The sequence below is a fragment of the Cyanistes caeruleus genome, chromosome 4 (assembly GCF_971803275.1).
Source record: "Cyanistes caeruleus chromosome 4, bCyaCae1.hap1.1, whole genome shotgun sequence".
Taxonomy (NCBI): domain Eukaryota; kingdom Metazoa; phylum Chordata; class Aves; order Passeriformes; family Paridae; genus Cyanistes; species Cyanistes caeruleus.
In genome coordinates this window covers 33,781,042-33,808,149 of record NC_141704.1, presented here as the reverse complement: position 1 = coordinate 33,808,149, position 27,108 = coordinate 33,781,042, and the positions used below count along the sequence as shown (strand labels likewise).

Here is a 27,108-nt window from a genome sequence, read left to right as displayed (position 1 = left end):
GTTGTCAGGCATACGGTGTGACCCCTGGAGCTCCTGGGGCCCGTGGTGTGACTCCTGTGCAGGGCCAGGAGCCGGACGCGACGCGGCTCCCTCCCGCGCCGGGATATCCCGTGAGGCGATGGCCGAGCCCCGCAGCGCCCCCTGCCGCCCGCCGGTAACCGCGCCCGCCCCGCCGGCCCCGCCCCGCCGGCCCCGCCCCTCAGGCCCGGCCCCGCCCCTCAGGCCCCGCCCCAGCGCTGACGTCAGCGCAAGGCGGAGCCCGGCTGCCGTTTGAATTCCGGCGGGCGGGCGGGCGGGTGGTGCCGTCTCCCGCGAGGATGGCGGTGCTCCGGCCCTTGGACAAGCTCCCGATGCTCAACTCCGGCGTCCTCCTGGTAGGTCCGGCGGGGGCGCAGCTCCGCAGCCCGGCCCCGACACCCCTTCTCCTTCCCTTTCCCCAGCCCGGGCCTCGCTGTGGGGGCCCGCCCGTCCCGGGCCTTGCCTGCTCGCCGGCCCCGCCCCGCGGCGCTGCCTGTCCGGGGCCCATTGGTGCGGCCGGCGGCGGCTGTGGCTGACCGCGCTCTCGCCTCTGCCCGCAGCTCGTGGGCACGGACGAGGCGCTCCAGCAGAAGCTGGCGGAGGCGATCCTCCAGGAGAAGAAGGACTTCAACATCAGCATGTGAGTGGTGGGGAGCGGGATGCGCCGCCTGCGGCCCCGGGCCCGTACGGGGCCCGCTGCCACCTGGTCCAAGTGGTGCAGACCAGCGGCCGTGACGCGAATTCACGGAAAGCTTCCGCTTCAGATTCCTTATGTACCGAAGTTGGTTAAAAACGCAGGTTCCATCCCCGAGTCGGAGCTGTAGAGCACACGGTTCAGAGAGAGACTTCGCTCTTGCGAACGCTAGAGAGCACCACTGCCCAGATGTGAGCGCATCTGCAGCGGGCAAACCCCTCTGTCCTCAGGGCAGGCGGTTTGGGCATGATTGGGAACGGGGAGGAAAGCATTTCCCACGTTCACCATGCACATACCCTCGCCTTTTGCACGTTGCACAGATGTTGGATTACGAAGTTGGAAAGGTGTGAGAGCAACACATTTTTTCTCCCCTGCCTGAAAGACAGAAATTAAACATCTTGGGACAAAATGGGACAGGTACAATGCTTGCAAGTACTTGCAGGCGAACATGTGTTTCTGGAAGATGTCATTGCTTTGGATCTCTTTGTAGCTATTTTCTGGTTTGTATGCACACACGTGCTTTTCCTCCTCGAGCTATTAAGATGCACTTGGAATTTCAGCTTTAGCTGCATGACATGTCCTGTCTTAAAAGCTTGATTAACTAACTTTTTACAATAAAATGTCCTTGACAGCTCTCTTGCCAAGACCAAATGAGTTTAGTCAGCTCTTCAGAAGGTGTTTGTGTTATTTTGCTGCTGTAATCCATGGCTATGCAGTAAAAGCAACCTGAGCTAATGTTCTGGTGGCTAATTAGAGTGACTGTAGTGCTCTGATTGTGGCATCTTGGATGTCTGTGCTAACTAATAGTAAATGAATTACCCCATTTTCTATGTGAAACCTGCAGCCTCTGCTGAGCTGTGGAGTGCCATAACTGGATGGCTGCTGGTACTACAGCTGGGTTACTGCCCAAAGGCACAGAATTGTGTGCTCATGCTACAGAGCATGCATCCATCCCTGTGTAAATATTGCCAGGAAAGCAAAGTCCATGGGGTTTCCCCACACCCCCACAGTGGTACTTTGGGATTATACACATTACAAACAAATATGATATGTAATCTGACAGGTCTACCTGTCAGGTACAGCTGTTGGGCAAAGAATTACAGGCTTTGGGTTTTTTGTGTTTCTTATTGCGGGGGGGGGGAGGCTTCTGCAGTGCATATCTGGAGACTGCTGACATCATCTAGTCACATTGGTTTAAATATAGCAGAATTCCAAATAATGCAGTGCTTTTCTGGGTCGCTTTTTTCTTCTCCCTAGACAATGAGATCTGATACTTTCATCAAAGAGTCTCCCTAAATTTCACCTTAAATTAATAAGCTGGTTTGTGTTGCAGTGTGTCTTTCAAGCTCACTTTGCTCATCTCTTTTGCTAATTTCAGATTGTTTTTGTTAAATCATATCTTCCATAAATGGAAGAAACAAAACACCTGTACTTGGAGACTAGCAAACAAAGCTACAAACTACTCAGAAGGGAATAGAAGGGAATGTGTACCATGGTCTGTGGCTGCTGGAGAAAACTGTTAAGTCCTTGAGACCAAATTGCTAGAAGTAATATTCCCCAAGAAGACCAGAATCAGTGTTCCTTGGCTTCCAGAGAGGAAGTGGATTGTGAGAGTGATTGAACTTCTTGGATGTTTGTTTGCCCAGTTTAAATTAAGGTGATCTTCCAAAAATGCAATGCTGATAATGTTCTTCACTGCGGAAGATCCAGTTATGTACTGCTGAAATCTTTTTTGGCTGAGTTTTTGGTTGGTTTATTTGCTTGTTTGTTTTCTCTTGTTAGTTGCTTGTGGTTGTTTGGCCTTTTCAGTGGGAAGAGATGCAAAAATCCCCACCCTGTATTTCTTCCAACAGCTCTAATTAGCAGTGGTGGTACTGTGTAGAAGGATGCCTAAACTAACCTAGTAGCTCCTGACATAGTGAAAGGGTTAAAAGAAGGGGTAGTGATATAATAGGAGTTCTTTTTGAGTTATAATTTAACCTATAAAGCTGTCCTAGTGACAGAATTGTGGTTTAAGGTTCATCAGTACCTGGAAAGGTCACCTCTCCTGTGTGAGCATATGAGCAGTGTCTCTGCAATGTGACAGAAAAGCACTGATGCATTTTAACTGAAACTTGGCAGCAAAATATTCCAGTAAAGAATCGGGGTTCGCTTTGTTAGAAAGGACTCTTTGTAACAATTAAATGGAATGATTTGCCATACAGATCTGCAAGGAGAAAATGTTTCTGTGAGCCTTGTTATGCTCTAATAAGTGTCCCATTATGACCAGCCTTGTCTAGCAATTACCATTGTGCCTGTCAGCAACTATGAGTGGGCCTAAGATATGAGAGTACCACTTAAACAATCACAGTGTCTCTTCAATGCCCACGTATTTAGTTATTAGTAGGCTTCCTGGTAACTTGCTGCAGGGTGAACTGCTGTGGTTATGGGATTATGGGTAAGTGGATACTGTTTTGCCAAGCTATTTGGTTAAACTGGAAATTTTTTTATCTTTCAGTCACCTTGCTAGATCCCTCCCCTTACCTTCAGAGAGGGATCATCTTCGACCCAGGATAGACCTGATTGTGTTTATGATTGACATCAAGAGCAAGTACAGGTAAAAGAAGGGCAAAAAGATGAGAGGGGGGACTAATATTCTTTCTTGGTTTGATGGCTAAATCTACATTTTTACTGTGTTGGAATTGCTGCATAGTGGGTTTCAAACCCAAGACTTGCTGTGGTAGAAGAACTCAGTAATATATGCAGTGGCTTTCTGGCCTCCAGCAGCGGATTAGGACTGAACTGCTCTGTCCAATAACATGGCTGTTGTGCACTAAGTTGCCATAGCAGAGGAGGCAGAATTTATTTCTGGATCTGGATATATGACAATAGGGACTGAGCTTTGGAAAGATGCTGTCTGTAGAATTAGATGGAAGTGCTGGTGCTGCTGTGAAGTTCTGTGATATGCAGAAGTCGATGTGTGCTGGGCAGTGCTGCCCAAAACCAGCAAGTGTCTGTGTCCTCAGTTCACTGATAACCCTGGTCAAGTGGGATCAGCACTACGGATGTCTCTAGGCAAAAGAGGAAGGTCTGCAGGGATTGATCCTTTTTCTATCATCTTGTGCTCTCCTTTGTAGAAATGATACTTGTTTCCCTAGGCCACAAGTAAAGACTTGCTAAGGCACAGAAGTCAGCATTTTAGTACTTACTTAACTTGTGACTGATGATCCTGGGCTCTCATTTACCAAAAATGACAGGCCCAGCTGCATACTTACAGCACAGATGGTGCTGCAGAAATGTGTGGGCAAGCGCTTCCTGAAAGAGCCAAAGTGGTGCTGAAGTTTCATTGGATATTAATGAATTCAGATGCTTAGTGTCTGTAAATCATGGAGGACACTGTTCAAACTAACTCTAACTGTTGAGTCTTGAGTAGAAAGGATATGTTATGGGTTATTAAACAGCTGTGGGTATTACAGAGGTCTCTGATGTCATGCTTTTAGCATAAAGCAGAACTTTGCGAGCTCACAAATCAGCAGATGTTAACATCATTGGTTTTCTAATTGTGCTTCTGAAAATTATTCCTGTTGTCCTTATGCTGCACTAGTTTAACCTCCCTGTCTAACTAGATTGTCTGTACTTTTCTGACAGCTTGAAGAATGTTGAAACTTCCCTGGCTTATGTGGATGCCAGCTTCTTCCTGGGGAAAGTGTGCTTTCTTGTCACTGGGGGTACGTATGGCACCTCTTCCTTCTCTTCAAGCAGCACAACTTAATGTTGATTTTAAAACAGGGCACTAACTTAACTTGAAACAAACTAAAGGAAACTAGTGGCTTTGTTGAAACTTTAAATTATTTCTGAATTCCTCTGCTTTTTTTTATTGTTTTCCTAGATAAAACAAAGTTCTCTCATGCTCACTTGCTCTCTCCTTTTTATTTGTGCCATTTAGGCTTAACTTCTCTGTCCCTAATCCCTGAATATGATTTGTGTTATTGATTTGTTTTGTGTATGTGTGGCACTCTAGAAGTCTGTTCTATCTGCTCTTGCAGATCTGTCATAATGATAATCTTAATGAGCAGTGAGAAGCATATGATACTGTGGTAATAAAGTGAATCTAAATGGATGAGATACAAAACTATGAAGCATAGTCTTAATACAAGACTGGTATCCCTGCTGTGTACTGTCTGGCCCTGTTGTGCCTTGAATCCTTCTGACTCCCAGTGCTTTCCTGTGTACCCTCCCTGCTTCAGCTCTGAGGAACTGGAGCACTGTACTGCTCAGTGTTGGAACATGGGTGCTGTCCCCCTGGAGTTTGGGGGTCAGGAGGCCTAATTCTGAGGTAGAGAAGGAGTCTTAGCATTGTCTTGTGTTATGGCTGTCTTGATGAAGTGAATTCCTTGGAGACCAGACCATTCTGTGATACTATATGAGCCAGGAGGACATTTGTTAAGTGAGTGGAAGACTCTTCCTCGCTGATGGTGTGCTGATCTCTTATGCAGGATGTTAATGTTATATGAAGAGTGATGTAGTACTATTCCTGCTGTTAGTATTATGAAAGACTTCTGTGCTAATTCCATTTCAAAACTTGTACTGTTCTGTTTGTACTGCTCACTGTTGCCTTACCTTCTACTTTGCTCTCAAAATTAGCTCTGGATTGTTCTGTGGATGTGGAATTTCCTACAACTTCTCTTGACTGACTATGAGGCTTGTAATGTAGGAAAATATTTTTTCAGTTGGCAGGGTGAATGCTTGCAGCATTGATACGAATGCCGTCTGTAAACTAGGAGAAGCTTACTGCAGTCCTGTGCTATTCTGTGAGCTGGAGGTAAGGTGCTTATTTGACATCTCAAGGGATTGCTGAATTCCACTGCTCTGTGATTGTTAGAAACATTATTATATTAGCAATAAATACATGTAACAATAAATACATGTGTTACTGGCTTTCATAAGTGTCAGAGACAAGAATCTGGCTGCAAGAACAGTAGAGGTACAGGAGTCTGGCTGCCCTTGAAATGAGTCTTCTAGTAATCTGATCCTTCCTGTGCTACTTCAAAACCTCATGAAGCCAAGCCTAAGCTAACAAAAAACATCCCTGATATGCAAAGCCTCTATACACTTGTTTCCTGCTGCATTTTCTCTTCCTGGGAGCCCCTGAGCTGTTATTTGCCATGTGACTCCCTTGCCCATGTAATGTTTTGTGTCAGTCAAACTTTGTGGTTTCACTGACCATTTTGCCATCTGATATGCCACTCTTTCCAATTACCTGCTTGGTCTGAAAAGCTGGAGGGAGAGTTTGGCATTCAGCAGCAGCACACTTCACTTTTCTGTGTACTTGTCACTGCATCCTCAGAGACTGCTTCCCTACCAGCAGGTAGAATCCATGCCTTTGGCAAGCCCTTCAGCACTTCAGCTGGCAACGCTGAACCTTCCATAACATTAGGGAAGGAAATGGGCGTGTTTGGGGTTATCTGTAGCTAGCCACTTGATGCCTGTTCTGGTTCTTTATTTGATCAAAGCTTACTGTTGTTCTTCTTCTTTTCTATTGATGAAATAATGTCTCCATTTTGTTTCCAGTTGGAAGGGGTTCGAGGTGCTACTGCTCAACGACTTCTGCGAATATTACAGATCTGTGCTGGTCACATACCAGGAGTTTCTGCCTTGTCCTTCGTCTCACTGATGAGGAAATCTGATGTTGATTAGCTTCTCATTGTGATACTTCAGATGCATTCATCAGGTTTTTTCATGTCAGGCATTCTAGCTGCTGCAGTTGGAATCACATTGGGAAGCTTTTTTGTGTGACTTGTCATGATTACTTATCCAGAACTATTCCTAGTTGCTTACCTCAAGAAAAGTTTGATTCCTATTCAGTGGATAACAGATAGGGAGGGCAGTTTGAATTGGGGAGTCCTATCCATTATTACATCTGAATCCCATTTCATGATCAAGTTTGAGGTTTTTTTCACTTGGCCAGTGGCCAAGAGCTACATGATTTTCTGAGAGGATATTGAAAGGCTACTGTCTCCAAAGTACCAGAGAAGAGGCAACAAGCTCCAGCTTTCTTTCAGTTGAAAGGCAGCACCTTAGTCTAATGTGAAACCTTGCTGCCAGGTTTTGTCTGTCCACCAGGAGAAGAAAGGGGAAGGAAGGCTGGCCTGCAGCTTGGCAGGTAATGATCCAGCTGTGTGAGCATCTGCCCAGCAAAGGACTCACTATTTCCATGCCTGGTACCTAATTGGGAAGGAAGAGACTAAAGAAGATAATCAGTCTAGCACTTTAGCTTTCATTTAGATCCTCAAAGAAAAATACTGCACTTGTTACAAGACAGCCCCAGTAATGCAGCCTCTGGGGCTGACCAGAGGTGCAAACCCAGCAGACCAGACCACAGCAGCACACAGAAAACAGGTTGTCTCAGCTGGTTTGGCATATGCTGTGTATAATCTCTTTACTAACAGGTTCTGACCAGCAGTAAGTTGTGCCTTGTGCTTACTGCAAGTCATTAAGGTTTGAGAGTTCTAATTTAATAAAATAACTAATATGTAATAGTTGTGTGCTCTCTATTAGTGATGTGGCATGGGCTCTAAAACCTGCAAACACTTGCCCCAGTTTGCCCTGGTAGGCTGGTCCTTGCTTGCAGCTTGAACTCCCAGTTATTTGTTTTGCTGCACTCGTGGCTTCAACCATGTGGTGGTGGCAAAAGCTTTTCAAATACAGCCCTTTCTGTTCATTGAGTTCAGCCACCTGCCAGCATAGTGCTTTTTGAAACACTGGGATGTTTCTTGCCCAGAATTGCATGCCAGGTAGAAATGAAGCTTAGAGAGAATGTGTTAAGCTCCCCTCTACTTTAATTTATTTAATCCCTAGTCTGCTTTAATGTTCCTAGGTGCAGAGCTCTTGCTGTGTGCACTGTTTCGGTTAGCTTGTTTCTGACATCTGTCTGTGAACAGGAAAAGCAGAAAGCAGCACTGCAGGCTTAATCAGCTGTGAGTGTTGGCAGTCCTTGCAAAGACAGCTCAGCAAGGCACAAAGCCTGTATCCTTGCTCAGAGGACACACAAATCCCAGCTCCAGTTGTATTGTTGCTGGTGGGGGAGGGCCAGGGTGTTTGTCAGCTGAAACAAAAGGAGCTAAACCATTCAGCTGTGTTATGATGCCCAAAAGGGCTGGACTCTGGCTAAAACCCAAAGGAGAAAGACATGTGCAAACTGTCGTGGCTGTGTAAGGAGGATTGGAAGCTTAATGGGCATGCCCTACTTTCAGCTAGCTTCGCCATCCTGAAGTTACTAACCGGGACTTGTCCACCAGAGAAGGGAAAATCATGCTGAGAAACAAGTTTCTGCGTTGGTTATGCTGTCTCAGCCTTGCTCTTGCTTTGAGTCCCTCAAAATAAAGAAGACCATGGCTTAGAATAGGCTGGTTTCGATTTGCTCTCGATGTGCAGGTGCAGTCTGTGGGAGGAAAGGAAGGGAAGTGGTATAAAATGAGCCACTCTTTTGTGTCCTCTGCAAGTCCTATAAGGCAAGGAGACTTTTCCATCTCCTAGGTTGCTTCCCAGTTGACTCTAATAACAGATGGACTCAGGTTAAATCCCTTTGGCCTCAAGAGTAATTTCATTGTGCCTTTTTTAGTGAAATGAAACTTTTTTTTTTTTGTCCACACAGAATGCTTTGGAGTAACCCACATGTGCTACAGTCCATCCCTGCACCTTCAAGCACGGTTTTTTTTTTTCCACTGTTATGTTTCAGATGTGGTATTTCTTCCCTTCTACTACTTTCAAAGAAGAAAGATGCTGTTTTTACTTCCTACAGGTGGCTGAATCTCAGCTGGTACATAATAAAATCTAGTTCCTTAAGAGCAGCATCTTGCTTCACCTTGGGGCAAATATTTTTCGTACTATTAGGAGAAAGTATTTACTAGAACTGGCAGGGGAAGCGGAGCGTATCTAAGAATATGACACTGTATCTCAGGTCCATCATGTTTTACAACCCAAAGTAGTTGGGACACATCTGAAGCTACATCTTCAACTATGTAAATACCTCTAGGAGCTGTCAGCTATTAGTTCAGACAGGCCATAACACTGCCCTTACGACCAGAGGAGACAAGGCAGCTGAGGATATCTTTCATCTGGATGGAGTAGCCAGGGCTAATGTTTGATAAAGGTCTTGTGAAAGTAGTGCTTGGGTTGGGATTGGAGACATGGAAGGCCTGAAGCCGAATTAAGGCTGGTTGCTCAGGTTCTGTTGTGTTCAAACCTCCTTTAAGGAGCTTGCCAAGCTGACTGAAATCTATAAACTAACAGAAACATTTTGAAGTTAGTTACTTTCTTCTCTTTCTTGCCTCAGTTCCCTATCCCTGTGGAGATTTTCAAAGAGGAATCCCCCTCTCTGTGGTGAAAGTACCTGTGAGTGTTGCTGGTTTGACTGTTTCAGTTTGTGGATGTTTCTGTTTGTCAGTAATGTCAGCAACATTAAAGTGGTTTAATTAGTATGGAAGAGTTCATACCAGCTGCACTGGTGTAAGCTTGGTCTTCAAGTGCTTTTTGGGGGGGGGTGGAACTAAATAAGGTTGTAATATGGTTTCTGCTATGGCAGGTTGACCCACAGGATTTTGTTTTCAATCCAGTCCCTTGAAGAAGATTTTGTATCCTCAGCCTGATTGCCAAACAGCTCACAGAGGTGATCTGTGAGAGATTTCGGCACAAATCAGCTTGCTTGGCATTACCTAGTGGGATTACAGCTCTCTGCTGTGCCAGGTTTTCTAAGAGTGACTGCTGCACCAGCAGTTAAATCAGACCAACTTTTAAGCATGATAAAACATGATATGCTCAGTCTATGCCAAAGGGAAAGTCTGCGTACTGAAATGGCATCCATAGTAAAAGATCTCTCTGTTCTTAGAACAAAGACCAGAGACAAATCCAACCCTGGGGTTGTATCTGTCCCTTCCAACCCTTGAAACTGGTGGTAGAGTTTTAGATTCGAGGCTACCTCTGATATTTGCTTTGGGGACTGGTTAAAACTGGATGTCTTTGCTTGCCAAGACCTGTAGTTTGAAGAGAGTGGCTGGTTTAGGTCAGCTGTGGTACTTAGCAGCTGTGGTCAAGCTGTAAAAGCTCCTTGGTTGCTCTCATCATGGCCACTGTTCACCGCACTGGTGGACAAGAAGGGACTCCTGCTCTGCTGCCTGGAGCTGACCAACAGAGCTGTGGTAGAGGTCAGCTCTGCTCTGCTGCCAAAAGCAAGGAAGAGGCTTCCTCTTGTGGGGTTTTTAACTTGTCTTGATTTTGCAGGAACAGTGGCTGGTTTCCAGCTGCTCTGTTTCCATTCAGCTGGCCCAGATCCCCTGGCAGTCTCCTCTGCACTCGGAGTGTTCTCCACTCCCCACCCTAAGCTGGTGTGCAGTGTTGCTGTGGGCTGCTGAACAACTGCCACTTTCCATTCAGTGGCCAGCTGTCCTTCACTGGTGGGGAAAAGTGATTTATATGCAAGAGGAAGCAATAGCTGGTACAGCCCAGAGGCCGGAGCCAAAAACACTGGATTCATTTTACTTCTGTGGCTGATTTCTTGCGTGACCCCGGGCACGTGTGAAAATTCAGTGTGCCTGGCTCGATCTGCTTCTACAGCAGGATCTGCCACCACTGGTGGTGCGTAACAAGGGCAAGCTGACATTACTTTGGGGTCGCAAATCTGGAATGGAGTGGAAAAATTCAGAAAAAAACCCATTTTTTCCTTCTTTTGCAGAGTTTAACTTTTACTTTAGTTCTGGGGGGGAGGGCTTGGTGGGGCCTGCCGTCTGGGCACCTCCTGAGATCAGCTGTTTTTGTGCTACTTACATGCCTGACTCCACGGCAGGGAGGCTGCCTGAAAGTGGCTGCAATCCTTCTCATACGGCATTGCGGCACGGTTGGGTTTTGGTGTGAACTGGAACGAAACCACCCTCTGAAACGCTGAAATTCCCTGCACAATTCAATTATCCTTGAATTGGCCAGTGGGGAAATCAAAGTCTCTGGATCTGTTCCTCACTGTTAAATATTAATACAGCACGGCGATACCAGGCAGGAAGGCATCCCCTCGGGTCAGCTCTGTGCAGGAGGGGCTGTCTTGGCTGTGAAGAGCCGGTGTGCAAGAGAGGTCGGGCACGGGGGACTCTGGAATGATGTGACTTGCTCAGACTCCTTGGCAGCTGAGTAGCGTGGGCTCCCAGCCCGTGCCGGGCCACGTTTCCTTTGCCACAGGCCCCTTCTGCAAGAGCTGCCACATGCGGCGATGTCACATCCCTGGTCCCCCCGGAGCTGACCGTGTGCTGGGCCGTTTGGAGAGGAGGCAGGAAAGGCCCCGTGTGCCGCGCCCTGCCGCCTCCTTTGCCGAGGGAAGTCAGCGGCGTGTGAAGAGAGCCCGTGTTTTACATACATGCAGGCAGCCTCCTCGCCGCCGGGCCAGGTGCAGCTGCGGGCTGGCTACGAGAGCCCCGTGGGCTCTGTGTGTCACGGGAAGGAGCACCGAGGTGGGGCAAGGACAAAAACAAACGAGAGAGAACACACCTCCCTTTGGGAAAGGCGGCCCCGGTGTGCAGGCTCTGCCCTGGCCTCTGGATCGCGACACCCTCTTGGCACTACAAGAAGGGCCAGCTGCAGCACCTGTGCTCAGACATGCTGCAAAAAACGAAAAAGCCCAGCCAGCATTAAACAAGCTGAGGAGGCTTTCCCCATTTTCTGTCACTATGGAGTATTGCTTTTCTGTTGTCCCATGAAAGCTCTCCCGTCCTGCTCTGTGCTCACCGTGCAGTGACAAGGTGACAGTGCCATGCCGTGACTGGGCCTGCCTTGCTCCTGCCCTGTGCTTGGACTGTTGAAACACCTTGGGTGTTTGTTGAGGGCTGGCAGTCCTTGAAGCACTATCGTTGTCTGCACCAGTCAGCTGAAAGCTGTCCTGAACCTCTGTGCTGGCCACTGTCCTAGTTTTGACAGCGGCATTGGCATTGCCCAAGTGTGAACATTCAACTTTTTTCCCCCCCCTGCTGTTTCTTTTTCTTGCTCTTCCAGTGATCACAGATATGAAGCCAGGGCTGCATTTGACTCAGCTCAGTAACAACCTGTGGCTCGTGTGGTGGTGGAGTATCCCTCTTTAAAGATAGATGCCAGAATCAACTAATTAATCCTCATTCCCCTGTGGGCCTGGGAGGTGACTCAGTGCCTCGTGCTGCTATGCTGAACAGCAGAGGATCAAAGGCATTGGAGCTGGGGAAGCCCTGGGATAGCACAGTGTCGCTCTGCCTGCACACCAGGCACCTGTAAAGGCTCAATCTTGCACACTTATCTCCAGGACAGTTCTTAGCCAGGCAGGGGATTGAAAACTCTGCAATCTTAGAGACAAGGCTGGAGCTGCCATCACCTTGCTCCAGAGGGAGTGTTTTAACTACCTGGTGTTGCCTTTTTACCTCTTCATTACAACCCAACTTGGCCACCCTGAGCAATTCTCCCTCCTGACCTACAGGTCCTTCACTGTACTCACTGTGGATGTGTCTGGGTGAAAGGCAGGGCAGAGAAGCTTAGGCTAGGCACTGCTGAAATTGAGCTGTGGTGGTGATGCACATCCCTCTTGGGCATTGTGACCCCCAGCATGCTGCATGCCAGGCTGTGCCAGCATGCCATGGCAGCCCTGAAGAAGGGCAAACAAACCCCAACACCTGGCCTTGGGCTGCCCTGGCATCCATCATGCTGCTGCAGGAGCTGCTCTTAGGGAAGGGATGGGGAGTTGCTTGCACGCAGATGTTGTGTAATACAGACCTAGTTGAAACACAGGTTTGCAGGCTGGGAAATCCAGGGGGAAGAGAAAGACCCGCTGGGACAAGGGCTGCTGCACTGCATCTTCTGTTCTGTGTTTTAAAGGAGATGAAACATGAAGCATGTGCTTTCTTCAAAACCTGGGTCTTACCCAGGTTGCATGTGGAGCATCACCTGTGAGAGTCCCCCTGAATGTGCATGAGCTGCGGTTTGGCTGAGCTCAGCCTCTGTATGGGACTAATACACAGTGATGCTGTCCTATAAATTATATAGTCAGAATGTTCGCCATCTGCTCTGCACTGAAAGCTGAGTGTGATTGAGATCTTCCCCACTTCCCAAAGCTTGACTCTCTTGCCAGGCTTGAAATGTGTGTATCTCCTGTAAGTGGTTCTGATTGAATCAGGTAAAGAGGGAATTTTTTAAGCAGGCTGCAATGTTCCCAGCACCCGAAGTGAGAGCTAAAGAAGCGGCCAGCATCCCATTATAAGGCTATGAGTAAAACTGAGTCTGATTTCATGTTAATTAGGTTCTAAAGGGACTGAATCTTGATTGTAGTGGTCATATCAAAGATTTAAAATAGTAATGCAAAAAGCAAAGGAAACCCCACAGTGATTCATATAAGAAGGGGAAATAAAGACAGCCATGGAGGAGGAAGGAGTTTGAGGGGGCCTGAATTGCTCTGCTGCCCAAAAGCAGGAGGGGATTTGAATCAGATTATCCTCATTAGATGTCTCTTTAAAGCATCATCAAGGCAGATGAATGGTCTGGGGGAGAGCTTGCAGGCATGGTGGCTGTGATTATCACCAGGGATTTGCAGTCCTAGTTATCTAGCTTAGAGACAAGATTATTAGGGGGTATAAAGCTGTTCCTGCCCTCAGCCTCTAATGTGCATTTTTAGGTTGGGTGATGGGAAACGCTGTGTTGCTGCACAGCCCCTCAGAAGCCTGCCTGCATCCTCTGGTGGTCCAGCCCTCTGCAGGGCTGTGAGTGCGGTGTGGAAGAGAAAGGGACCTTTGCTGGCCAGGAAAACTTCCAGAGGGATGGACAGGCAGCCTTCCCTGGGGACTGTGGCAAAGGGCAACACTTCCATGTAGGTGGTTACCCTGCAATAGGAAATGGGGAGGGGATCTTGGGAGGGGGGATTATATCTTCCTGCCTTACAGAACTGTTTGCTCCCCATAGCATCTCCCTTCTTGTGACAGCCTGTGCCAAAGCAACTCATCCTTCTTCCAGCTAGAGCCTTTGAGGCCTCAAAGGCTCAGAAGTTGGTGGCTGTTACAAGAGGGAATGCCTGCGAGCTGAGAGGAGGTTCTTCCCTTGAAACAGAATCAATAGACATTGCCCACAGGTTCCTTGGAGTTCATCCTCAGGGATGGTGAATATGGCACAAGGCTGCTGGCAGTCACTCTCCACCTCCTCAGCCCTGCAGCTGCAGCAGCTCCTCATACTCCCCTTTATCTCCTTCTCTACTCTGTGTGTTGCACTCCTGTTTCTTCTCTGGGCTTTGGCAGGATGGCCAAGGCATTGTGCCCAGATGCCAGCCAGGAGAGGATGTGCACAGGCCAAATTCACCTGTCAGTTCTCTTCTAACACTGCATCCTTAACACACTCATGGAAATTCATAACATTGCTCTGCACTCAAGCCTGTGCAAGTAAAAGCACTCTGGCCTTTTTACACCAGGCTGGACCTAAAGGTCTATGAGAAGCCAGAGGATGTTGGCTTCTCTTGATGGAGGTTCTGGGGCAAGTGTGGCTTTGATTTTTGGCTCTGGAGTCATCTGCTGGAGATTCATGCCTTGAGAGTGCAGTGATGTGGCTTCCCACTGAGTACTGGGAAGATTTTTGCCCTAGCCTCAAGGATGCCTGATCTGGCTGAACCCTCTGTTCAGAGGTTTTTCCTGTGGCAGCACATCACCCTCAGCCACTGGTTTCTGTTTTGGCGCTGGAGATGTTGCCTGGCCCTGGCCCTGACACGGCACGTGAACACTCCCTGTGAACAGCCACAGGCAAAACTGGGGGGGCACTTGCCCCCTCTCCCCACCCTCCCCCCCCAGTTGCCCAAGGGAGACAGGACAGGATGCCACTTCTCCACAGGATGGGGGTGGGGGCAGCATCCCGGCTGCAAAGCAGAGTGGGCAGGGAGTACTGTTTGTTCACCTTCAGGCAGAAGAGCCAGGCTCAGCCAACGCTGTGTTGCTCATGATGGGGTGGAACTTTCAGGAGCCAGCGCAGTGCCAGGGACCCAAGGCTTGAGTCCCCCCCACACTCTGCAGAGCAGCAAGAGCAGCCAGCACACCAGCTGGAAAAACCCCTCACTCCTCCCCACCGGGGGACATCAAGGGCTCAGCCTCTTCAGGGCTGGATCAGACAAACGAGGTTTTTCCTGTGTTCTCTGTGCTGCTTTGTCCTTCTTAGGCTCTGTGGATCAGGGAGAGGGAATGGGCAGAGGGAGTTTGAGCTCAGGAAGTGTTGACCCACTCTTCTGTAACCCCAGAAAGTTCTTCAACAAGCAGCCCACTGAGAAGTCTACCTTGGGTATTCAGCATTATCCCTGTGGGGGTCCAAGGCCCCTTGCAGAGGGAGGCAAGGACACCTGACCTTTTTTATTCAGCCTTGTGGAAGTCCAGGGACATATAAACAAGGAGAAGGGAGACAAATTCTGCCCCACAGGCTGGAACACTGCCCCACACCAAACACCCCATACAGGTGGTTAAGCAGTGTCACAAACCCCCTTGACAGCAAGCAGAGCACCTACAGAGGTGCTCTGGGGTTTAGAGTTTAGAGTGACTGTGAACCTCTTGAAACCTTTGGTTTCCTATATTATTCCTAAAATTAAAATTAAAGCCCACCTGGGTTTACGAAGGATCCCAGGGCATCCCGAGGAGAAGGCTTATGCTGGAGCTATGAGAAATCGGCTCCTAATAGCCATAGTGGTACTTTTTGGGAAGGGATGTTTCCCACCAGCCAGCACAGGGATGTTGGGAAGGGATGTTAGGATGAGGTGCTGAATGGGCTTTGGGAGTTGGCTCCAGCCAAGGCATTTTACTGGACCATCTGAATGCGGGGCAGGTGTCAGGCTGTGCCGAGATGTTCCCGAGGCGTTGGGTGCATCCTGTCAGACGTTTGTCCTGAGGTAACTGGGTCTGCTCAGTAAACACCTCACAGCTTCTCTGATCGACAAGCCTTTGGGTTTCCGGTGTGCACGAGCACAAGGTGAACTTTCGGGGGATATTTTCTGCTACACGCGGTTTTGCAAGTGCGTGCGTGAGTCACTTCACCTACCCCTGAGACCAGAGGAACCGCTCACACGAGTCCAGTCACTCATGTGTGCACGAGCCCTCGCAGGCCACTGCCAACTCTCCATGCTCCTGGAGCACCAGCACTGCCCTGTCCCCCACAGGGATCCCAGGGATCTCAGCTGATCCGAGCTGACCTCAGCCAAAGTCAGCCTTCCAGGTGTGGGATGGGAGCAAACGGCACTGGAAATCGAGCTGTCTGACTCTGAGATGAAGACATAATTCTTAAATCGCTCATTTGATACCTTTTCTGGTTTATTTGTTTAATAAAAGGACTTAGCCGGAGACCCAGGCTCCTGGGGTTTTCATTTCTCTGCAGAGGAGATAAGAAAAGCGCATTTCCTTATCCAGTGAGTCATTTTTTCTGCTCTTTAATTATGCATTTGTGCGATTATCAAGCGTATTCAGCTCTGAGATGCAAACAGCTCGAACTACTCACCAAGCTTTAACTTTTGCTATTCCAGAAAGGATCACAGTTATGAAGGGAAGGGGAGGCAAAGATGGGGGAGATGAAAAACAGGACAGCTGATGCCCAGAACCTGGGCTGTGCTCATGAGCAGACACGTGTGTGAGTGTTGCTGGGATGGTCAGCACTGGTTTTCTCCTTGAGTAAGCATTATCATGTAAATTCAAACATATCTTCTTGGCCCAGGAGGAGGCGGACAAGCTGGGATGAGGGCAGGGAAGACCTGTAGAGCATGATAAAGAGGGGTGAGAAAATGGGGGGAAAATTGGGTAACATCAGTGGCATCAATGAGGCTCCAACATATAACAGGATCTTCCTTCCATGTAACATGATCTGGGAATGCTTCATTCACAGGAGGACATGATGGCTGCCATCCCTGGGCTCCCCACTATGCATTTGAAACTTCAAGGTTTCTTTCCATGTCCTGAAATGGGATCTGTCAGCTCCTGAGCTTTAATGTAAATCTCACTCTCCGTGTTGAAAGCACTGTGTAGGTTACTTGGTTTGGGCTTTCCCCAGTGTGCGTATTTGACTGGAGGGCTCACAGAGTTAATCTGGAAGTGTGGTACTGCAGATGCTTGGAACCATTTCCCACTCCACACTTTAGGCCAAGCAGGAGGGAGAGACAGGAGAAAGAGAGGCAGGGTGACAGTCCTGTTGTGGGACCCCCAGAAATAGGGGCTGGGGGTCCCTGAGTGATGATCAACATGGGGGAAGTGCAGTGGGGGCATTTGAGAGGTGAGGAAAATGGGAATGATGGAGGAGCATACGTCTCTGGGAAAAGGAGACTAGCAGGTGGAAACACCCCAGGGCAAGAGGAACAGCAAGGCCTTTGGAGCAGGGAGGTGGTTTGGGGATAAGTATCCTGACAGAGCACTGGATGTTTTGTGGGGATCCTCTGCCTACATGCATGTCCTCAGCCCCACCAGCTCACAAGACAAAGTATCTTCTCAGCCCTAGATCCTACACTTGCACTTCTAAGAGTTGCCTACTGGGAACAGTGAGGATTCCAGGTGCCCTCTCCTTGCCAGATCTTTCCACTGTGGAGCTCAGATGTGGACTGGAGTGAGCCTTGGCTTTAATTTTCCCCCCTGCTGTGGGTCATGGCACTGCATCACAGCTTTCCATCCCTTCCAGCTGCCCTGCTGCTGGACACTTGTCTCTCCAACTCCCATGCCTGCACCCCAGCCCTGGTCCTCACCTGGGGTGTGTGAGAGGCAGAGGGTCAGCTAAAGTGGGATATGGAGAGATGTCCTGCTGTTGGACCCAGCTTCCCCAGCAGGTACGAGCAGGGTGAGCGCAGCCTGCTCACGGCAAGCATCGAGGCAGAGGGTGCTGAGCTGTCTGTGCCATTTGTGGCTCAGGGCTGCGCTGAGAGAGAGAAGTGCTTGGTGTGCCACTCACTCGACTTGGGATTTTTATTTTGAGTAAGATGGAGTGGGAATAACTGAGCCACAGGCACAAGAATGGCTGGCCTCTCACAGCTCCTCAGTGCATCCCACATCCCTCTGGCAGCCATTCCTGCTGGCATGGCACAGGGGTGAGGGACCAAGGGCCTGGGCACACTGGCTGGATGGGGAAGTGAAACCATGGCAGGTGTGGAACTTGTGGGCAGTGACCAGTTTTTGGTTGGGACTTTGGATTGCCTGGAGCCCTGCAGTGCCCACAGTGGGGCTGAGACTATGTTGGGGCTGCTTTGACATTGCTGTGATGCAAACTATCCTCTAGGAATGTTGCTGGCAAGGAGGGAGATGTGCTGTAGGGCAGCTCCTCCCCTGCAGGGCATGGGGTACCAAAGAACTAACTGTACTTGGGCTGAGATCTAGCATGGGGAGCTGGTGACTGCATCCTACTGAAGACTTCAGGAGGTGGGATGTGGAGCCTGTGGGCTCAGCTTGCCCAACAGTCACTAGTGAGGGGCAGGCACATTTAGGGACCAAGTCCTCAGGCCTGTATCAGAGGACCACAGCTGCCTAGTGGGGACACCTGGTACTCTGTCAGCTTGAGCCAGAGAACCCTTTCGATTTTTTTGTCCTCCCCTCCCAGCCTTGATCCAGGACATTGGGCAGTAGAGGCTTCCCTAGAAGGAGTCCAGATGCTGTAGCTGCTGGAAGGACATGACTCCAGCAATAAATCTCCTGGGTAGGGCAGGTCACTGAGGGAAGTGTTGCTTCCCTCAGCTGAGAGCCAGCGAACAACTGTGGCTGGCCCCTTTCTTTCCTATGGAGTGAAGAGAAAGAGGATGGGACTTTTGTTCAGTAGGAAGGGAAGAAATCCACCTACAGCACTGAAATACATCTCTTCAGGTCTCAAGCATCAGGCATTGATTCGTGGGTATTGGTGGCAGAGCTCCTGCTCCTGATCAGGAATGCTTAAGACTATTAAAGGGTTCTTTTAGTCCTTTCTAATGGTTGAGGACCAGGCTTGCTTGGTGTGACCTGCTTTGCCCATGCCCTGCACATTTACTGAGCAGAACCAGATCTGAACCCTGGAGAATGAGAGATGGTGCTGAGGAGCCACAGGTCCAGGTCTGTGTTGGACAGGATGCAGAGAGCAAGGTGATGGAGAGCACTGTCAATAGGGGTGAAGAACATACAACAGTTGGCCTGCTTGCAGAGCAGTCACTGGCAGGACGTGTCCTTGGACCAGTGGGAGCTTTTAAAAGGGGAAACATCAGTACCCTTTCACTCTTTTCTCCTCTGGTCCGTTGCATTTTCAATCCAAGCCAGATCTGTGCCCCTGGGATTGAGTCGTGTAAAGATCTGTGCACAGGAAAGTCTCCTGTAGACACTGGAGGAGGTCGAGGGGGCTTTTCAGTGTAAGCAAAGGAAGGAGCAGACTGGGGGACATGCCTGGGCTGGGGGCAACATTCAGGTGGGCAGGGGAGGAGTGAGGATCCAGGAGGTCAGGCTGGGACACAGTACCGCTGCGTACGAGGTGCTGCGTGGCTGAGGCACACGAGGGGCTGCGGGGATTTCGGAAGCATATTTTGGAGGAGAGGGGTAGTTTGAGGGCACATTGCAAAGGCAGGCAGGGGTAGGGCTTGGTCGCTTGCTCTCCTCCTCCCTGGTGAAGATCCGCCCCAGGCCAAGCACAGCGATTGTGAGCCCCAAGGGAGACGACGCAGCTTGACAGACTGTATCTCCCTCTGCCACGGGGCCTGGGGCGCTGCGATTTCACACTCCGGCGGCCCCGTCACTGCTGTGCCATGCAAGAGCTGGGCTCTCACTCCCACTCTGCCATGTCCTCATCAGGAAAAGCTGCCATTGCCCCCTCCTGCCTCTCCTTCGAGTGCTTCGACACCCTGACCAAGTCGTGCATCAAGTGCTCCGACCTGTTCAAGGACAACACAAGTAAGGGGACAAGGGCAGCTGCAGTCTGAGCTCCCCAGGGCTGGGTGGTGGTGGGCCAAGGAGGCTGGGGGCACCCCAGGGGTGGGCAGGTGGAAGGCACCTTCTCCTGAGGATGGCTATGGGGGTGGCAATGGAGGATGGAGCACCACCTTCACCTAAAGCAGAGGGGAAGAGCGCAGACCGTTCCAGTGAGAGGAACACGGTGCAGGGAGAAGTCAGATGATCCACCCTAGGGTGTATCAACCTGCCCCAGGGGTGACTGTGGGAAGAGCAGGAGGCTCTCATCTCCTACCACCCAGGGACAGGGAGCAGGGTAAGGGTCTCATCAAGCAGGGGGATATTTTGTTGCTGGTGGCACCTGGGTCACAGTTAAGTGCCACTCTTCTTCCCTGCCACCACAGCCCCCAGGCCAGCTAGCCAGGTGAAAAATGCTGCTGCCCTCCTTCCTCCTTCAACTCTCCCCCGTGTCCTGACACTACTGGCATCTCACCCCACAGCAGAGCCTACCCTGGCACCCACCCTGACCAGCACCTTCCTGACCTTCGGAGTCCCGGTGGTGGTGGGGTTCATCCTGGTTCTGGCTGCCCTCTGTGGCTTCCTGGCCTGCAAGATGGGAAAGCGGAGGAGAATAAGGAAGACAGCAGATGAAGAGGACAAAGGTAGGAGACCTCTTCCTATTCCTCTCACAACACCCTGAAGACCCTGAGTAGATGGGATCACTTACTGCTGGCTCTCCTGCGGCACATCCCTGTCCAGGCTAGCTCCTCCACCTCAACATCAGCTCTGCAGGCATCCTATGGCATTTTGGGACATCTGACTCACTGCCTGAGTGACAGTGTCCTGTATTCCCTGGGAACCTATGCCTGTACCTGACTGCCAGCACAACCCTGCTGAGCCATCCCTCCCTTTGCTGGGTCTCCCTGTGCCTTTGTTTGCTTAAAGCATGTCCTGGCACCATCACCCCTCCACAGGGGACACAGATGGAGCACTGGTGAGCAGCTTTGTGAGCTCACTGGTGAGAGCCCTCTCCCCCGGTAACCAGAGGACCATGGATGAACTGGGAGTAGTGGGGGCAGTGGTGGACACCTGGGGATGGCTCCAGAGGCAGCCCCTCCCTCTGGTGCTGCAATGGGGGTCCTAAGTGGACTACCCAGCTTGTTTCTCATGCTTGGGATGCCCGGCATCCTCTAACACATATCCCAAAGACCCTAGTGAGACATCAGGGCCAGCCCCATTGACACTGCAGCACTGCACAGGGTTATCTGGTGCAAAATTAGGGCTGGAGTTCAAGGGATGGAGCTGAGCCTTTCCTAGCAGGGGACTTCCAGAAGAGTAAGGCCACAGTGCTCCATGATGGCCCATTTTGTTGGGGCGGCTCTTTCCTCCCTTGGGGGCTCCTGCACTGGCACTGATTCAGCCTTGCACAATCTTCTCAGAAGTGGTCTTGCCTGGCTTCACTCCTCCCATTCCTAGGTAGGGGATATGGCTCCCCAGGACCCCCAAGAGGGGCTACTGCATAGGGATGCTGGCTCTCACCACCGCCCCACAAGCCGGGTGGGTGTCCACAGTGGGGCAGCTGGTCCCTGTGCCCTGGCTTGCCTGCACACTTCTGGCAGTGCTGGATGGTGACTCAGACCGGGGGGACATTACCCGGGGCCTTTCTGCTCTGCGACAGCCCGTGACGCACATGCCTAGGAAAAATACCAAAAACGAAAGAGAAGGGAGAAATCCAGCGCTGAGAGAGATCTGGCCATTATGGAGAGTGTTGGAGGCACTACTCAGTCTCCTGTTGCATGCCCTGGTCCACATCCCCCTTGTCCCCCAAGGCTGCACCACAGCAAGCCCAGTGCTGTGGCACTGGATGTGTGGAAAGCGGCAGGAGGCTTGGGGCTGGAGGCACACGGCTGCATTCAAAGTGTGTAAACAAGTCTATTTTTAAGTGGGAGGCAGTCGGGGAGGGCAAGCTGCCACGGGCCGGGCTCTTCTGCTGCTGGCAGGGTTCAGCGAGAGGACTTGAAGTGGAAGTGCAAGTTTCGGCCTTTCCCTCTTGTCTTTTAGGGGGGGAAAAGCCCATCGGGTTGTAAGCAGGAGCAATTATGCAGCAGGAGAAGTGTGGGGACCTTGCAGACTCCTCCTGTTCCGGATCCATCTTCTCCTCTAGGGACAGGACCATCTCCCTGGGACCTGCCTGACCCCACTCCATGAGCCCAGTAACCCCCTTTTCTTGTCCCTTCCCAGAAAACACAGACATCGCCAGCCCCCTGCCCAGCCAGGACCCTGCCATGCCAGAGGGAGATGGTGCCCTGAGCCCAACTCCGTGCCTGTATCTTGATGAGAGCCTGAAGATGCCAGGACCACCCAGGAAAGCCAAGGCAAAGCAGAGGCCATGCTGCCAGGGCAGTGCTGACGGTGACATTGTTCTGCTCTCCGCCGTGTACCCCCGGCCTGAGGAATGCAACCACAGCTTCCCACTGCCCGCCACTGAGCTGGGGGCCACAGCACTGGTCACCACCAAAACCACCCAGAACTGTGCCAGAGAGGAGAGAGTCTGAGGGCAAGGGGAATGGGGCTGGAGTGCTCTGGCCAACCCCTGTGGACACTGACAGTTCTGGCCTGTTCCTGGGACAAGCAAAGCCTTCCATGGGTATGAGCTCTGTGAGAACCAGGCTTTGCCTTTAGCAAGATCAGCCTTTTAAGATGACTGTCCTTTTTGTGCTGAGTCCCATTTACACCTGTAAATGCTGGAGGAAGCCAAAGTGGATCATGCTGAGTTACAATGGACTGTTGACAGCTGCCATGGCTGAACCATTGGGAAGAGGCAGAGGAGACACAACTGGTGAGGGTGGAATGTGGCAGGGACTGCTGTGCCATTTGCAAGGCAGCTGTTGTGCCTGGACAGGTCTCACGCTGGATGGGCAATTGCTCTGGAACACCAGAAGGGGGAAAGGAAGCAGGGAGTTACTTTAGGACCAAATCCCACCCAACAGCAGCTTGATTTTTGCTACTGACCTCAATAAAAGGAGACTTGAGGCCATATGAAGCAAGGCACATCCAACATCTACCCCATTCACAGTCCTGCCTCCCTGTCTTCTGCACTCTGTGACACCCAGGTCTTTCCACCCTCTGGGCTCTCTTCACACAATGCCAGGCATCCACTGGCACTCATGGGAACCCCCTCCACAGCCAGGAGCCCTGGGGATGGGAAAAACATATATCTTCCCAAGCAGTGAAGAGGGGAAAAAAAAATCTGTCCTTGCTCTGACCTACAGTCCATGAAGTTAGAGAGGACCAGGGGCAGGCAGTGGAGACAGCTAGTCCAGTGGAGCTCCCTGAACTTGTCATTAGAGCCCCAGACAACCGTCACTTCAGCTCACTGTCGCTGCAGAAATAGCGTGTGTCACTTGGGATGGATGCTTCCACACTGCACAAAAGCAGTCAGGGAGTGATGTGAGCGTAGGCAGGATGACTTAATTTATAAGAGTGTCCTGAAGGCATTGCCTGTGTGCCAGAGCTGGTCGGCATTGCTGATCCCAGGCATTTCCTCGTAGATGGGTTTCTTCACCCACCTGTAAGTGGCTTTACTGCACAGGAAGGGCTCTGTTTGGGAAATGAACTCATTAGTGTGGGATTGCTGATTCTGAGTAATTACAGCAGTTGATGTCCCCTGGCTGAACAGAGACTCTGGGTTGGCGAGAAGTCCCTGGAGAAGGTGATTAGTCACTTAGAAGTGCTTTGAGGGCTTATTTACATGAAGCACCATCTCTGGGTCTGCTCTTCCCTAGATGAGGTGGATTCCTCGTCCGGGAGGCTTTGGACACTGAACAGAACTGGCCAAGCAAGGTGTGGGGGCACTGACACCGGGCACTAATGGGCCACCAAGTGCCATACTCCCAGCAGGGTCAGCTGGAGGCATTCTGTGGAGGGGATGTCCCTCTGATGATGGGAAGGTGACTCCCTGCCCAAGCCCGAGTTCTCTCTGGAGCTGCAGGACAGACGCTACTGTTAAAGGGTGACCACCTCTCTTCTCCCCTGTCTGTAGCACTGCAGCCAGATTCATGGTATTAGTCCCATAAAGGCAACCACTGGCGCTGCTACAGGTGCCAAGGCCAAAATTCCTCACCACAGTTCCTCTCCCAGACCTTAACACACTGACTGAGGTGAACCCTCATCTGACTGAGGCTCTGCATGACCCAGGGATGGATCCCCATCTCAGCCTTGGGGCTGAGGGTGGTGGAAGAAATGATCCATGTGCCCGGTGGCTGTCTCCTGGGACATCAGACACGGGTGGCAGAAACTGTGGAGACTCAAGGGCCAGTGTCCCAGTTACCCACAACAGCCATCCTGCCCTTTGCAGAGGGGGTATTGCCACAGCATGGATCAGACATCTCATCCTTTTGCTCTGCACCCAACCCTGTGAAGTAACTTCAAACACCCTTTGTGTGTCTGGAGTGGGGAAAAGAGCCGCAGCCATGTCGGGGGATGTTTTGTCACTAGAAGCACTGCAACCTGTTTCAGGGGAGATGGGGGCGATATGGAAATGGAGCGGTACTGTCAGGAGCCACCTCCACTTCCCTCCCAGTGACAGTGGCAGCCCAGCCCTGTGGATGCACTGTCCACCCCAGATCTGGGAATTTGAAAAAGAAACAACCATATAAATCCTATTGAAAAGCCCCTCTTTCTGCTCTCATTTCTGCTGGAGCTTAAGTCAGGTACCTCCCTATATGGGATGCCACTGGCATTTGCAGCACACAGTGTGGCAGCTGGATCCACACGGGATTCCTCAAGCAGCGAGATCCCCTTGGATCTCCTCTCTGTCATGGCACAGGGATGTCTTCCCTGCATCGTGTCTGCCCAACTGTGCTGGGGCGGTGCTGCCCTTCTTCCCAAACTGCCCAGGAGGGATTTGTAACCTGCTCTGTGCTCTCCTTAGATACAGTGCAAAGGGCTGTCCATCCTGCCTGCATGGAGAGCCAAGGGAATAGAGATGAAAAATATGGCAGTAAAAATTAAAGAATAAAGTGAACACATTGTTATGCTCAGAGGTCTGAATGGGGTCCCCGTTTTCCTGGTTTTAGGGGTCCAGCAGGGCTTTGAGCCAGAGAGGCTCCCCTGACAGTGGCTTTATCAACACATTCCCTACACATGGCTGCCTGCATGGCCAGGAACCAGCCAAGCCTGGCTACCTGCTTCACCCCACAGCCATGCCAGGAGCTGGCCATTAGGACAAAACTAGGGAAAGTCTTTTTTTGGGGGGGGGTTGGGGTGGAAATGTTGCCTGTCTTTGACTTTCCACAGCAGTTTCTCACTTCCCTCTGTGAGGCAGGAGCTGTGCTTCCTCCTCAGCCTGGCACCCACCCCACTGCCTGCACAACTGCCTAGAAAGGCTGGTGAAGCTGGGCTTCACCTGGCTGCAGAGGCATGAGGTTTCAGAGAGAGCCAGGGGAAAGTCTGAGGAAACCCCTGCACAAGAGAAAGCAGTTGAGGCTAAAGTCCTCCTCACTACAAAATCACTTTGGTATCTCCCATGACGTTTCAATTCCACTGACCCTGTTTTGGAAGAGGTAATGAGCATATTTGAGCTCCTTCAAGTCTCGCCAAAAAGGCTGGTAGTAAAGGAGAGAAGCCTTGTTATCCCTTTGGAAATGGGTTTGTTGTCATCCATGGTCCTAGAGGCAGGAGCCAGCTGGCCAACAGTGCACGGCAGTGTGAGGAGAGGGAACACCTGGCCAAGGGTCTTCTGCAGCCACCAGTCATGTCTGCCAAAGCCTTCTCAATCCCATAGGCTCCCCAGTCTCCAAAGTGAGGCTTTCCTCCCTCTCTTTTTCTTCTCCACTCCCATTACTGGTTCACCCACCAGTTTAGTCTCCTGATAGTTCACCCAAAGGCCCAAATACTCCAGCCTAAAGCACTCCCACAGGCCTCCACAGCCCCAGCTTGCCCCTCCATGGGCAGAGCCTTGACAGCAGGCAGGGCAGGGAGGGCAACTTGGCACCATTTCATCCCATGCATGAAGTAATGCCCCGATGGCAAACGTCCGGCAGGGTCTGTCTGTCCCTGATCCCCCCACTTTGCTGCAAGGACGGGGCTGTGTGGCCACCCCATCATCTGCTTGCAGAACACGGATCTCATCCCGTCCCACAGGAACCTTTCCCATCGCTCACTTCCCAGTGCCAGCCATGGCACGGCGACACGTGTGTGCCCCTGCCATCCTCGGGGAACAGCCGTGGGAGGCTGCGGGAGAAGCGAGGTCAGCGGTCCCGGGGCGGCTGCCACGAGGTGGCACTGACACCACACCCGGGAGCGGCACGGCACGGCCGGGGCCCCAGGGCAGCCTGCGGGACCTGGCACGGCCAGCCAGCCTTGTGCCCGGCCCCACCTGGGCCAGACGGGAGGGCGACTGCTGGCTCGGCCCACACAGCCCATCCCCACGGCCTCTGGGCTGCTCCGGAGATACGGTCGCTGGTGGCTGGACACCCGTGGGGCAACCAGAGGCACAGAGAGCTGCTGCTCCATCCCCCACCAGCACCATCGTCCTGCTCCCCCAAGGAGCCCCTTCCCAGTGGTGTCAGGCCTCTCTGAGCATTCTCCAGGACACGGACCTGCCAGCCAGCACCTTCCTTCTCCACCCTGTCGGCCTCTGCCAAAAAGGAAAATATCGTGCTACCCACCAAGCTCCCCGGGTGGAAAAGGCCAGGGCTGGAGAGAAGGGGCTGGCCAGTTCCCTGTGCGATGCTGTCAGGGGACCACAGCCTTCCTGATGCTGCTCATCAGCATCCCTCCCTAATTGCTACCCAGCGCCTAATGACAGTAATTAGGAAGAACGAAGCTGCCTGGGGACTGGAAGCGCTGACGGAGTTGGGGGAGACAGATGGTGTTCGCACTTAAAGAAAGATAAAAAAAAAAAAAATAAAAAAATTCCACTCAGCTTCGATCAGCCTCCTTTTCCTTTGCTTAGTGTCAGAATCACTTCAGTCCACAGGCACAGCAGGGAAGGCTGAGATGTTGCACTGGTCATTTTCAAACACAATATCTGCACAAGCACGCACACACACACACATACACACACACACACACCCCCATGCAGAATTGCTGGTATTTTAGAGTGGTGAGGGAGCTGTGGGAGGGGGCACAGTGCCTGCCTGGGTACCTGGCACGGAATGGGTTTCCTCACTGCCTTTGTGGGCTGATGCTCTCCCCTGGGGCCTCCACCACAGCTTTGCTGGCTGTGATCAGTGAGCAGCTTCCCAGGGGTATAAGGTGAGGGAACGGCCCAAAACCACCTGAGCAGCTGTGGTGAGCAGACAGAGGCACTCCTGGCAGAAAGAGCTGGCCAAGGGACAGCCCCACATTCTCCCCATCACTGTGAAGACACCACACTGGGTTTCCCACCCAAAACTGGACCTCGGCAACCAGAGCAGTTGGACAGGGACTGCAATGCACTCAGCTTTACCTTCCTGGAGAAACCCCACCTGCAGAAAACCCTCTCCAAACCCTTTCACACAGCCCCTTTCCACTCGAGCCTTGGGGTGA

The 27,108-nt window shown here is 51.2% G+C and overlaps 2 protein-coding genes and 2 long non-coding RNA genes across 5 annotated transcripts; 2 read left to right on the top strand and 2 right to left on the bottom strand.

Annotated features, from left to right (window-relative positions):
* The first annotated feature begins 192 nt into the window (after positions 1–192).
* On the top strand, positions 193–7,228 carry CENPM (centromere protein M). The gene is made up of 6 exons (XM_086885773.1): positions 193–374; positions 579–658; positions 3,210–3,308; positions 4,340–4,419; positions 5,422–5,513; positions 6,263–7,228. Exons 1-6 carry the CDS (start codon positions 318–320, stop codon positions 6,386–6,388), a joined length of 534 nt encoding a protein of 177 aa, XP_086741899.1. The 5' UTR covers positions 193–317; the 3' UTR covers positions 6,389–7,228.
* Positions 7,229–15,996: 8,768 nt separating this feature from the next.
* LOC147653548 (uncharacterized) lies at positions 15,997–16,287 on the bottom strand. The gene is made up of 2 exons (XR_015285864.1): positions 16,199–16,287; positions 15,997–16,072 (listed from the first exon to the last, which is right to left on the bottom strand). It is a non-coding gene; the product is annotated as an uncharacterized LOC147653548 (long non-coding RNA).
* A 72-nt stretch (positions 16,288–16,359) lies between these two features.
* On the bottom strand, positions 16,360–20,536 carry LOC111934437 (uncharacterized). The gene is made up of 4 exons (XR_015285862.1): positions 20,448–20,536; positions 20,303–20,372; positions 20,119–20,181; positions 16,360–16,448 (listed from the first exon to the last, which is right to left on the bottom strand). It is a non-coding gene; the product is annotated as an uncharacterized LOC111934437 (long non-coding RNA).
* On the top strand, positions 16,553–24,617 carry TNFRSF13C (TNF receptor superfamily member 13C). 2 transcript variants are annotated; one of them, XM_023934499.2, is made up of 3 exons: positions 16,553–19,578; positions 20,076–20,237; positions 21,817–24,617. In XM_023934499.2, the coding sequence occupies exons 1-3, from the start codon at positions 19,434–19,436 to the stop codon at positions 22,128–22,130; spliced, it is 621 nt and encodes a 206-aa protein (XP_023790267.1). In that variant the 5' UTR covers positions 16,553–19,433; the 3' UTR covers positions 22,131–24,617. The 2 variants fall into 2 exon arrangements, with proteins under 2 accessions (XP_023790267.1, XP_023790273.1); XM_023934505.2 differs by having other exon boundaries at positions 19,348–19,578; positions 20,079–20,237; positions 21,817–22,633.
* The last annotated feature ends 2,491 nt before the right edge of the window (positions 24,618–27,108 follow it).

What these genes read in the sequence shown, in the direction of transcription:
- CENPM (XM_086885773.1), top strand. Translation starts at nt 318, where the DNA reads ATGGCGGTGCTCCGGCCCTTGGACAAGCTCCCGATGCTCAACTCCGGC. An exon ending in AAGGACTTCAACATCAGCAT is followed by an intron (nt 659 to 3,209) that starts GTGAGTGGTGGG and finishes TTTATCTTTCAG; the next exon opens with TCACCTTGCTAGATCCCTCC. An exon ending in GACATCAAGAGCAAGTACAG is followed by an intron (nt 3,309 to 4,339) that starts GTAAAAGAAGGG and finishes CTTTTCTGACAG; the next exon opens with CTTGAAGAATGTTGAAACTT.
- TNFRSF13C (XM_023934499.2), top strand. Translation starts at nt 19,434, where the DNA reads ATGCAAGAGCTGGGCTCTCACTCCCACTCTGCCATGTCCTCATCAGGA. An exon ending in CCTGTTCAAGGACAACACAA is followed by an intron (nt 19,579 to 20,075) that starts GTAAGGGGACAA and finishes CTCACCCCACAG; the next exon opens with CAGAGCCTACCCTGGCACCC. An exon ending in AGCAGATGAAGAGGACAAAG is followed by an intron (nt 20,238 to 21,816) that starts GTAGGAGACCTC and finishes GTCCCTTCCCAG; the next exon opens with AAAACACAGACATCGCCAGC.